The sequence below is a fragment of the Malaclemys terrapin genome, chromosome 5, assembly GCF_027887155.1.
Source record: "Malaclemys terrapin pileata isolate rMalTer1 chromosome 5, rMalTer1.hap1, whole genome shotgun sequence".
NCBI classification, from domain to species: Eukaryota; Metazoa; Chordata; order Testudines; family Emydidae; genus Malaclemys; species Malaclemys terrapin.
This window is the reverse complement of record NC_071509.1, coordinates 25,250,094-25,262,382: the sequence shown is the minus strand read 5'-3', so window position 1 is coordinate 25,262,382 and position 12,289 is coordinate 25,250,094. Positions and strand designations below refer to the sequence as shown.

The window sequence follows — 12,289 nt, the reverse complement described above, 5'->3', positions numbered from 1 at the left end:
CAGTGCATTTTGAAATGCTCTCTTAAACAGGCCGTCTTTCAAGTAACCAACAGCAAATGCATGCTAAGGTCTCTTGCTGATTCTGGTCTAGAGTAAAGACAATAGAACGGGAGTTAGGAAGATCCACATTCCGATCCATATTCCAATCCAGAGTCAGGAAATCTAGCGTTGGCTCTGCTGCCAACTCGCCCTGTAGGCTTGGACAGGCCACTGAACAATGGAGTTAACAACACTTCTCAGTGCCTCCCAGAAGTGGTATGAAAATTAGGTTAACAGAGTTTTTTGAATATGTAAATTCTACAGTATATGCGACAAGTATTATTACACTGCAATACACTTTGGGCCAGATCCTGCATCCAATGCCCACATTCACCAAATCCTATGAATAAGGGTTACAGGACTGAGCCTACCACTTGGACGGAATAAACCTTGTCTACCCAAAATGTTTCAGGGCCGTCCAAAATATTCACTTGATTGGGATTCTGGATGAAAGATTGATTGGATCCACTGCACACAGCACCATCTAAGAACAACAGAGTTCTGGGATAAGGCAAGATTGACCAGGGTTCACCCCTATTCATTTCTGATGTGAGAGAAAACAGAATACAAGTGATGAATGAGAATTAGTAAGAACATCCAGAGTTAGAATACAAAACTCATTTTTTTAAAAAGGTGTCTAAACCCTCAATCTTCGGGCCATAAAACAATCCCTAATCATTGATAGTTACAAGGAAACTTTTCCTGTGGACAGGTTAGCCTATCTTTTGTATCTTGCTTTGATGCAACTGGTACTAGACACTCTCAAAGGCAGGATAATGGACAAGATAGACCACAGGTTCTGATTCCAGTATAGCAATTCCTACACTCCTCTGTGTAGCAGGAGGAGAGAGCCTGGAGCACTGGACTTGTGTAAGACCGGAGGCCTGAACCATAGTCAGCAAAGTCAGGCTATGCTATGAGCATAAGTCAGGCCCTGTCATAAAGCAGACGCTTGCTTACAAGTTCACTGTCCAGTACATGAACTTGGCAAAAGCAGAGCTAGCCTTGTTAAAACACAGGGACTCCTAAGAAGTACTAGGTACAGAGTATTCATGTAAACACATTCTACAAGATGTGTTATGTTGGTACATCCCAAGATAAACTAATGGCATAAATACAATCCTGAGAGATGATACAGGAACACACCAACCCCGAGTAAAGACAAGGATAGGAGAACAGAATGATGGATGGAGATGTTTTGTTCGAACCAGTAGGTATAAGGTGTTAGGGTTGGTAATTAACCACGTCAGGAGTGTAATAACTAAGTTGTTTATATCAATGTATATAAGAGAGATCATAGGAGGGGCACCTTTGTCCAGCCAAGGGGCCAGCAGAAAGTCCCACTGCTGACTGAGCTGAGTCCATTGTCATGGGCATACATGTAGTAGCGTACTAGTACTGTGCTTCGTCAGCAATAAACCTGGCAGAGCACCTTCGCCAATGAACCGAGTCTGTGGTCTTTCTGGGTAATACTATCAAGATCTGCTGAGCCAGCTATCTGCAGGGCAAGTACCGTATACAATGAGCACACACATAAGCCAACTGACAATACTCTGTAATACATATATGAACAGAAGACTCTCTGGGAGGCCATCCCTTCGTCAAATAAGGAAGATCTTATGTTTTAAGATAGTTATTAATAACAAGCTTACATATAAATTCCTTCCCGGCAGATGAAGATGGATAATTTTCTCCATCTTGGATTAAACAGGAACAGATATTGATTACTTAAAGTAAGTGCTAGACAAGATAGACATCCTGTTTTTTGTATGTCATGCTTTGATTTTTCCTCCAAAAATATTCATGAAACCATTGCAATGTTTCCAACATGTACAACATTTTACATAAAAATGGCATTTTCACTCAGTAAAATAAACATTTGTTTTAAATGGTTATAAATATGGTTCACTACTATATTCTATGCTTCATTACTAATAATTCACATATTTCAGAGGTTAATACATCACTAACATAGCTACCACCTCTTAATAAAATCTAACCTATGGAAACAAATTCTAAAACTGTATCATTTGGCTATATAAATGGGTGCATAATAAAGGCCAGATTCTGCTCTCAGTTATTTCCATGCAGCTATGCTGACTTTAACTGGACTTGTAGGGCCATAACTAAGGAAAGAGTGCTGCCCCTTTTCTGCAAACAATGCAGTACAGCCAACCTTTCCATGCAGACCCTTTCTGCCAGGAACAGGAATGATCTCCAACAGAAACAGTAGAATGTGAAAGTGCCACTGCTGAATTAGGGGCACAGATAAACAAATGTATGGACCACACACTCCACTGTTAGGTCCTGTTTGCAGAAAGTGACTTTTCCATGTGTTTTCAGAGGAAAAGCTTGAAAATGTGAAAACTGAAAGTTAAACAATACCAGAAGGCAAATTAAAAGAATCCCAAACTTATTATTTTTTAAAATATCATGGTTTTTAGGCCAATCTCAGGATTTTGGGGGATCTAACACATGGATTTGAAACTCTTGGGGTTGGCAATGCTACCAACTTTCTGAAAAGTTTTCTGAGGACCAATTCTCCAGGTAAACGTGGGTCTTGGAGATGTTGTTGCCCCTGGATGCTCTCCCCCACTCTCCTGCCAAAGAGTTTTATAGGCATTGTGGTGAATTTTTGTTAATTGTCTCTCTGTTTTTGCCAATTACTAATCTACTGAACACAGAATAGCCAGAAATATAGTGCACATGCTCTAGAGAGCCATCTCATCCCTTGCCCCCAAAATATCCTCTCTGCCAGAAAAACAAAACAGATTGTTTTTTTCCCCTTCATCTAGGTCCCAATTCAGAAAGGTGCTCTAACTTTATAAATGCAAGTAGTCCCATTCACCTTACTAGAACTATTAAGCAAACTAACTTTAAGCATGTGAAAAGTCCCAGTAAGGCCTTATCCTTTTCCTGTTCTCTCTATTCTTCTCTGATCCATTCTAGATAGGATGACCAGATGTCCGATTTTATAGGGACAGTCCTGATTTTTCCTTATATAGACTCCTATTACTCCCCACCTCCTGTCCCGATTTTTCACACTTGCTCTCTGGTCACCCTAATTCTAGATAGCACTGTACCATATTCAAGTGGTTCTCAACCAAGGATCCGGGGCCCCCTGGGGGGGCCATGAGCAGGTTTCAGGGGGTCCTCCAAGCAGGACCAGCATTAGACTTGCTGGGGCTCAGGGCAGACAGCCAAAGCCAAAGCCTGAGCAACTTAGCTTTACGGGAGCCCCGGTGGCATGGGGCCCCAGGCAACTGCCCTGCTTGCTACCCCCTAATACCAGCCCTGGCTTTTATAAGCAGAAAACCGGTTGTTGTGGCACAGGTAAGCTATGGAGTTTTTAATAGCGTATTGGGGGGGGCCTCAGAAAGAAAAAGGTTGAGAACCCCTACCATATTCTCTTCTACTTCTCATTTCTATGGGTCTTTTCCTGATAGTTTATTATTACTCTTTATTATTTGTATTACAGTTATACTTAGAGATCCCAGGCATGGTTGAGGTTCAATGTTAAGAACCTTCTCTGCCCCAAAGAGCTTCCAAATCTAGTTTATTCTTCTTCCATTCTTCCCTTCTGGTATCTCTCCGTTTCTTTACTTGAAAAACAGCATCTTCTGCCTTTCCTGTTTTAGTCTGTGTTACAATAGCCCTAATCCTCTATTCTTCACCTCCTTGTTCTGTCCTATGTTAACCTGTCTCTTTTCCTTGTTTCCCTCCTCTCTTTAACGATGTTCTATAGCTGTACAGGTCATACATGATCTTTACAAGATATTTTCCCAGCACTGGAGAACTGTTCTCTGCTTCAAATGACATCCCTATGGTTCGCACAGGTCCAGGAGTTAGGATGCAAGTGCAGAAACAGTACTGATAAAAATATAACAGCAGTGAAATTCAGCTTTAAATTTTTTTTTAAAAATCTACCTCTTGCACATGAAAACTGCAAAATACATTTTATGTTTCAACTGGCCATTTGAGTTTTTCTTGTTTTTTAAAATCACTCAAATATAAAACATTTTTAGGAGCTAAAATGAGAAAATGGCCCAAATTAATGCTTGTTGTAATGCCATTAACTTAAGTGGAAATCTGCAAACACAATTGCAGGATCAAGTCCAAACAAGACACAATTATGCTAAAACCTACTTCCCAGAAGAACCTTGACAAGCCAAACGAAGTTTTTAAAATAACCTAAATTCTAAAAATTAAGGTGAATCATAATTAGCCCAGATAACCCCAATATAAATAAATGATGTATAAACAATGCTGCTTGGAAGAGCTACCTTGGCATTACAAGTAGCCAATGTATATGCTCAAATCCTGTGTGCTTTACTCATGCAAATAGTACCACTGAAATCAACTGGTCCACTAGCATGAGTAGAATGAGCCAGATTTGGCACATCATTTTCATATAAGGTATGAATTTGGATGTCACTTGGTCATTTAGCTCTATACCAGTACTGTTATCCATGCACTGAAATGGGGGGGGGGGGGGAGATAAACAATGCCATAATTAACTTCAGGTGTCCTCTTGATTGTTCATCTATTTTCCCTAAGGAGAGGAGAGGGAAAAGTAAATAAAAGGTCAGAAATGCCTTATTTCTGGAAATGAATTTAGTTTGCTGTATGGCGTGGCAGGCATAGAAGTGAAGATTGAGGGAGTCTTTTACAGCAGTTTTAAATGTATGAGTACAGGAGAAAAAAATTAAGTTACATGTGGACTCAAATACATCAAAACAATGGGTAATTTTTAAAAATGTTATGAATAAAAAGCAAGACTTGTTTATTTTAAATCAACTGGATCACAAAACCTCTGCTTTGATCTACTTTCATGGCAGAGGGGGGTGGGTAACAGGAAATTTGTATTTACACCCTATCAAAGAAAACCCAAGAGTTGTTTTATGCCAAAACAAAATTGTATGCCAAAAGATATTCAATGCTAATTCTATTTCTTTGCCTGAATCTTCTGTGTTAATTAATTCATGCATAACACTGAAGTGTGATAGGATAATGTGTGATGATTGCTCTTCCCCTGGGACTTTTATGAAGGAGAAATGTTATCTTAGGAGGCTATTTCAATGATCAAAATCTTTGAATAAAGAAACAAATACTTCTTCATGCCCAGTATATGTTCTAGCAAAGTTACATTAGTGAGAGATTAATTAGAATTACTGGTGGTTCTTTTTATGGGACTTTAAAACTGAAGGTATCCTCAAGAGCATGGTGGATTTCAGAGAAGAAAGGCTTATTCCTTACTTCCTGCTACTGACCCGTGTGGTCTTTTAATGTGTGTTGTTATCTCTCAGGTGTGAAGTTTATGAGATAATGGAGGAGAGAAGAGTTGTATGTCAATTTTTCCTAATTCAGTCTTTTTCCCTGAGATGTGTTACACTAGATGGAGCTGCTGAAGCAACAATTTCCTAACACAAGATTTCCTCTGCTCCACCATTCCTCATGTTCAATCAACAAAATAGGTCATCCGGATTTCTGGTCATAAAGACAATATAGCTACAGCTGACATTCCTGTTCGAGGGTTGTTCTGATCTGATTCAAGCAGGTCAGTCCACGCATAACAATCATGGAAGAGCATTACTACCTTCTGCTCTGAATATCAACTGAAGCTAAAAAGTGAGCCACAGCCAAAAAGTGAGTCAGCAATATACTCAGCAATGCTGACTAGATATGATAATTTTTTTTAAAATCCACATATTGCAACACACAAACATATTTTACAAAATGTTATTTACAAAATCCAAAGGGATTGTTTCCCTAAAGTTTCCAAAACTATTAAACATATTAAAATGTACCCTGTCTTCTTGCAGTCTTCATCCCAACAAAGGCCCAAAAGTGCACCAATATGCATTAAAACCTCAACATGTAATTCACTGCAGAAGTCATGCTGTACATCTTTGTAACTCTGGTATACATTTAAGAGAGAAAGTTTTGTCAAATGTTATTTTAAGTAATCACAGCTCAAGAGTGGGAAAAAAAAGTAATCATAAAGCACCTTATAAACAACAAAACATGATCCAAAAAACAAAACAAAACAAAAAACAAAAAAACCAACAAGGAAGAATGCAAGAAAACATGAACCAAAAAGCAAGAAATACCCTACAGGCAAGATTACCAAATGATCATACTGGCCACAAGCACAGCGTTTTGTTATTTTCTCTTTGAAAATCTGCTTTGTATTTCTAGTGCAGATAAATAATCCTGCTGTGCTCTGCATCCTGAAAAAAAATGCAAATCACAAATAATCAAGCTATTCTCAGCTGATCAAGTTTCAGGATGCAGCATGACAGCATTAGATGACTAAACACTGATCAAATGACGACACAACCCAGATATTCAATCTCAAGTGGTATTGATTGAACATGATGTTAAATATGCTCCTATTACACAAGACTACACTTACAATACTGCTGCTATTGCTGCAAAACACTGTTAAAATCACACACACAAATACGTATTTAGAAGTCCATGATCTACAAATAAGCATACATTTCCTCTGTTCAAGCAATCTCATCATGGCCTATTTTTACAACCAACTTTTCAGCAATGAAACATGAAGCTGTACAGTATCACGACCCAAGCTATGTACCTGGGTAAGTTGGCTCTCAGTGTAAAATATCTGTCACCTACAGGTGCATCCTCTTTTATGTAACAAGCTACCAGCCATTGAAAGACTCAAACTGCAGTTCTCTCTTTTCCTTTAATCCTTTGCACGTACATAGAGGCTGGGAAGAAGCCACTAGTATTCCAAAAATGATGTATACATATTGCTTCTAGATTTATAGTGTTCAAGGAAACAAACAACACAACAATGTCTCTGATGTTCTGATACAACTGTCAAAATTAGATGCACATCCTTCAGTAAACCACCAATACAGTTAACATTACAGATTATTTTTGAGTTTTGAGCTAGCAAGTCTTGTCTTTTTTTTTTTTTTTAAACAATCACTTGTCTCTGATCTTTTCCAGTGCATCTGCTAGGCATGCAATGCTAGGTGCTGCATACTTCACTAGCGCAGATTGATCATAATGTAACACCTTCTCTAACATGTAGTTCAGTATATTGTGGCAGCATGACAGAATACCCTTTGGGTTTAACAAATCCAAACTGATTCTGCACCATCTACTACACAGAATTTTTTAAAACACATATCCAAACATGCAGTGCATTCTTTGCTTGGAAAGCACAGACAGTCAAGAGCAGACGAAGAGAATAATGACAACATTTATGTTACCTTCAGTCACATAGTTGTGGTCTCGAAGAAAGCTGTGGTTAATTTTCCGTGTGTCCGTGTCCTCGCCCATTTACAGCAGGATTACTCAGCATGCCTATCCGCAGTGGACTGATAGAATCAGCAGAGGTCGTCACAAGAGCACCATCCATGCTGCCACTGCCTAGCAGAGGCGGAGAACAGACTGGGCTACTGAGCACCGCATAATGAGAGCTAGTGATGCAGCACAGATTTGGGGGGTGAATAATAAATAAGTAAGAATAATAATAATTGCAAAAAAAGAAAGAGGGACAAAAGCTCCAATAAATTAAGAATGCAAAAAACCCAGGAGGGTGTCTGTGTGGAGAAACTACAGGCACTTCTCCTGCAGTTAAAGATTAACCCAATTCTTTAGTCACGTCCTCCTTAAACAAGCTCCCCTGCAGAGTCTGCTCCAAGTGCTTGCTGCTGTGGAATCTTGCCGGATGCTAAGAAAGTGGTAATCAGCGTACTGCAGCAAAGGCTGCCCGGTGAAGCTCTGTGGTTGCTGTTGCTGCTACTGCTGTCATATGCCTATGCTGCATCAGAGCAGGCCCCTCCCAGTCAGCTTCTCACTACCCAACCACACCACATCTGCATGTAGTAAAGTGAAAAATGAGACTGCAGGTAATTATTTTAGCTCTTCTGCTGGTGAGATGGGCAATGAAAAATTTAAATAGGGGGGAAGGGAACTTCTGGCTGCTTAAATAGGTTTGCATTGACACACATTCCACGCTAACATGAAGGACAATTTGGTACTGGTCAATACTATCAGCAGTAGCAAAAGCAACAATCATTCAGTGTCAGTATGTATAAACACCAGTGAGCTGCCAAAAGCTGCCTATGAAAGATTTCCTAATCTTTTAACAATTAATTTAAGAAAAATATGAGGTGAAATAAACCCAATACAGAGTTTACGTGCCACAGTTCTATACTAAAAGGCAAATTATAATGTATGAAAGAATAAAAAGCAAGAACGAACAGAAAACAATCTCAGGTTTCTTAGCAACTTGATAGTACAGGTAGGGGGACGTGGATACAGGCAATGCTTGCAGATTACACATATGGAGGGAGTTCCTTAATGCTGCTGTTCTCACCCACTGTATTTTTCCCTCACCCCGAGAAAGGAATGCCGGGAATGAGCCTCTTAAGTGTCACTGAAATATCATTAATTTGCAATGTAAAATAAACGTCCTTTTGCCAAAGCCTTTTAAACATGTTTAGTTACAGAGATTCATGTTACTGAACTCTTTCAAGTGAATAGACCAGCCATGTTCCTCAAACTTTTGGGCAATCTTACCAGTTCACCAGACCAAGCTCTTACATGTACTAACCAGTTGCTTGTTTTAAAAGACTAATATTTGAGGCAGTGCTAGCAACACTGTGGTTTGAAATATACAGATCTGATTAAGACAAACGGCAGTGCACCAGGGTCCACTATTAGTGTAGGAAGAGGAAAGAGGGAATACCAGTCACAAAAGCCTTGAAGTACTATTACGGCAGAAAGACAGTCTTGTGGTTTAGTCACTGGACTTAAAACAAAAGAAATCCGAGTTCAGTTCTCAGAACTGCCACAGACTTCTTGTGTGACCTTGCACAAATCGTGGTAAGGTCTCTGCATCTCAGCTCTTCGTTTTGTAACTAACAGGACGGTTGTTCAGGATAAATTCATTTACAGTCTGTGAGGGAGTCTGACAACGCTGTGATAGGGCCATATAAGTAAGCAGAAAGATTAGTGCTATATAAGCCAGTTTGGGATCACTAGGATAGATAATATTAATCATAGGGTTCTAAAGTTTTCAGCACTGAGTAAAGGAAATGAAGACAGATACTTCACCTTATCATTGATTAAACACACATATAGCACAACCTCATGTTATAATCAGCATTGCAGAGCAAACATTGTACCTTCAAATTTCAGGTAGAAGAACAGTGCTTCAAGTAGATATGGAGATATTTGCTGCTTGTGTTTTAAAGTTACCACCAATCACTGTATAGACTTGTCATCATGCCTCCCACCTTTAGAGCACCTCTGCATGCCTGGGTGCACTGTTGCAGGGCTTCTCCAGGTCTAGTGCCCCATGTAGTTGTTCTGGTGCCACAACAGTCTGTCATGGTGCTCGACCTAGCCCTCCGGCCACTTCATTCCCCAGTCCATTCCCTTTCCAGGGATAACAGAAAAGTCCAGAAATAGGAAACTCAAAATCTAATGTCTTTCAAGTCCATCACCCGGCCTCTATCAGGCACTTGCCGTTCTTGGCTTCTTTTACTCCTGACACCCACGTTTCTCCTTTTGGTCCAGGGGAGAGATAGGGAAACCCGGCTCACCCTCCCCTCTGGGTTCCAGCCCAGGGACCCTGTTTAAGCAACTAAGCACCACTCCTTCAGTCTCTCCACCATTTTCCCTGGGCTGCTCCTACCTTTACGTCACTCATCGGTATCTCCACAAGATCTACAGCCTGCTGCCCCCAACCTGACTTTGCAGTTCCTCACAGCTTCTCCTGGGACCAACTACAGAAGTGTTTTCTAAAAGCCAGTCTCAGCTCTTCCCTGTGGCAGCTGGATCATACGGTTAGCAGCTCTCTGCCTGTTGCCTTTAGACAGTCAGTATCTCTCTTCTTCAAACAGCAGTTCCCCTCAGCCCCCTCTCTCTCTCTGGGACTGAGGTTGTATCTCAGGCCTCTTGCCTTAGCTTAGTCAGTTGTGGCCAACTCCCTTCCGCTGATCACCCTCTCCAATTAACCTTTCAATCTGGAGGGCTCAGCAAGCCTGCCTTCCCCTGTCAGCGTCCAGTTACTGTGAGGTAGGAGGCAGCTTTTACGCTGCTCTCCTTCTCCCAACTCTTTCCCAGTTGGTTTGGTCAGAGGAGAGCCTTCCACTGCCTCCTCTGCAAGGTATCAGGTCCTTAAAGGTATCGTGTTCAGACTCCTTCCCTAATCACCATTCATTCGCATGACCCTTAGGTCACTATGTGTGTCTATTGAGACCTTCCAAACCCTTAAAAGGGCCAAGCCATGTGGAGAGGATGGGCTGCCACTTGGCACTATTGCCCTCGATGGCAGACTACTCCATCACAAGACTGTTTTTCCTGTATTTACCACACATACTGACCCTCAAAGTGGCCATTCCATGAATACTGTTTCTGCATTTAAAACGTCACTTAAAACCACAACATTAACAGAAATACTGACTTCTGACATGGCACTTTGAGGCTTGACATCACCAGTGATGCCACTGCCAATTTGCAAAGACATAACAATTCTAATCTAGTCTCCAGACATTCTAGCAATTACCTTGAACTGCAAAAATGCACACAAATAAAATATACACTTTTCTGTCTGCCCCAGAAAAGGGTCGTCTTGTAGTTGAAGCACTGGACTAGGACTCAAGTTATCTGAGTCTCCTGCTAGGTTCCCGTACAGTGCCTAGCACATCAGCAAGGACGGATAGTCCAGCAGTCAGGGTACTAGCCCAGGATTTGAGAAATGATTCCCTGCTCAGCTAGCCTCCCTGTTTCATCTTGGGCAAGTCACTTGGTTTCTCTGTGACTCAGTTGCCCATCTGTAAAATGGAAATAATAGTACTTTCCTACCCTTTCCCATTAAAGAGAGATCAGATACCTCAGTAATGGGGGCTATACAACTATCTAAATTAGAACACAATCCCCCTGATCTCAACTGCAGCCTCTCTTGTGATACAAGTAATAACAAGCAAATTCTAATCCCTCTAATACAGTGGTTCTAAAACGTATTTGATCGTACCCCCCTAATTTGTGTCTGTAGTAGTTTATGCCCTATGCACCCCCCCACACACACACACAAGTACATATACAGATATATGTGACAGTGGTGCTTCACTTGAATCAGTTTTGGCTTCTTTGTTTTTCATTTGAGGGTTTTGTTCTTTTCTGTTGTCCAAATGAGCCAATTATCTATTGTAATAAGAGTAAAAGCAAAACTGTGATTGTGGTCCATGCTTACAATTAAATGTGCACACTGCATTGTAGCAAACGGATTAAGGTACAGATGACAACAACTTGGCATAATACTATGCAAGCTTAACAGAAATCCGTCAAAATGCACAGCGCCATCTAGAGTCAAATGCACAGCGCCATCTGAGGACCTGATATGCCTGGAGGAATCAGCTTTGCTAGTTATGCATTGCTGTCGGTAAAATGTGCACAGTAAGGTTTTTTCCTAAAGCTTCTGGCACTCCCCCCTCCCCCGAATACATTCTGCACCCACCCCCACTCCCAATTTGAGAACCTCTGCTCTAATACTGTCTCCTGCTGTCACTTGAGTCAGGTTACTTAATCTCTTTTCCTTTATTTCTTTACCTATTAAATTCTAGTGCTGCTTTCTATCCAACTCCCACAGGTGTGTTGCTAGTTCATTCTTTGAAAGACTCTTTAAAAATGAGAAGCACAATTAGTATGAAGTATATCATCTAATTTCAGTATATAGATCAAGTTGCAATTTTGATTTTTCTATATTTGTAGGAAACTAGTATATCATAAATATTGATGACAATATTAGCTACAGTTCATAGAGTACTGTCAGATCCTATAAATATAACAAAATGGAAATTATACCTAGCATTCCATTAAATTAAGAAAGTAGACTCTGCAACTAATGACATTTGTTTTGTATAAAATACTCCTAATCAATTTGAGAAAGCTTGAATATTATCCCCATATTAGTTTACCTTCATTGGTGCCAGGATTTCACCTTGTGAGCTCATGTCCATCCCACTGCTCTTATGGTGCAATAAGAAATTTTTTAACGGACATTCAAGGTTAAACTTCAAATTATTCAAACTTCCACAGTCAGGGCCGGCTCAAGCTTTTTTGCTGCCCCAAGCAGCGAAGCGGGGGGGGGGGGAGAGAAAAAAAAAAAGAAAGCCAATTGGCGGCAGCTCAATCGCGCTACTTCATTCTTCTGCGGCAATTTGGCCGCGGGTCCTTCTCTCCCTCTTCGACGGCACTTCGG

The 12,289-nt window shown here is 40.6% G+C and overlaps 1 protein-coding gene across 5 annotated transcripts in view; it reads right to left on the bottom strand.

Moving 5' to 3' along the window:
- PPP2R2C (protein phosphatase 2 regulatory subunit Bgamma) overlaps nt 1–12,289 on the bottom strand; it is a 267,643-nt gene that overhangs the window by 179,787 nt on the left and 75,567 nt on the right. The window contains exon 1 of one of the 5 annotated variants that reach the window (XM_054030915.1): nt 7,287–7,782. The exons of 3 other annotated variants lie outside the window; for them this stretch is intronic. In XM_054030915.1, coding sequence (XP_053886890.1) covers nt 7,287–7,356 — 70 coding nt within the window. In that variant the 5' untranslated portion in view covers nt 7,357–7,782. Of the gene's footprint in view, nt 1–7,286; nt 7,783–12,289 lie in introns of those variants that run through there. One more of the 5 variants, XM_054030918.1, reaches the window with a different exon arrangement.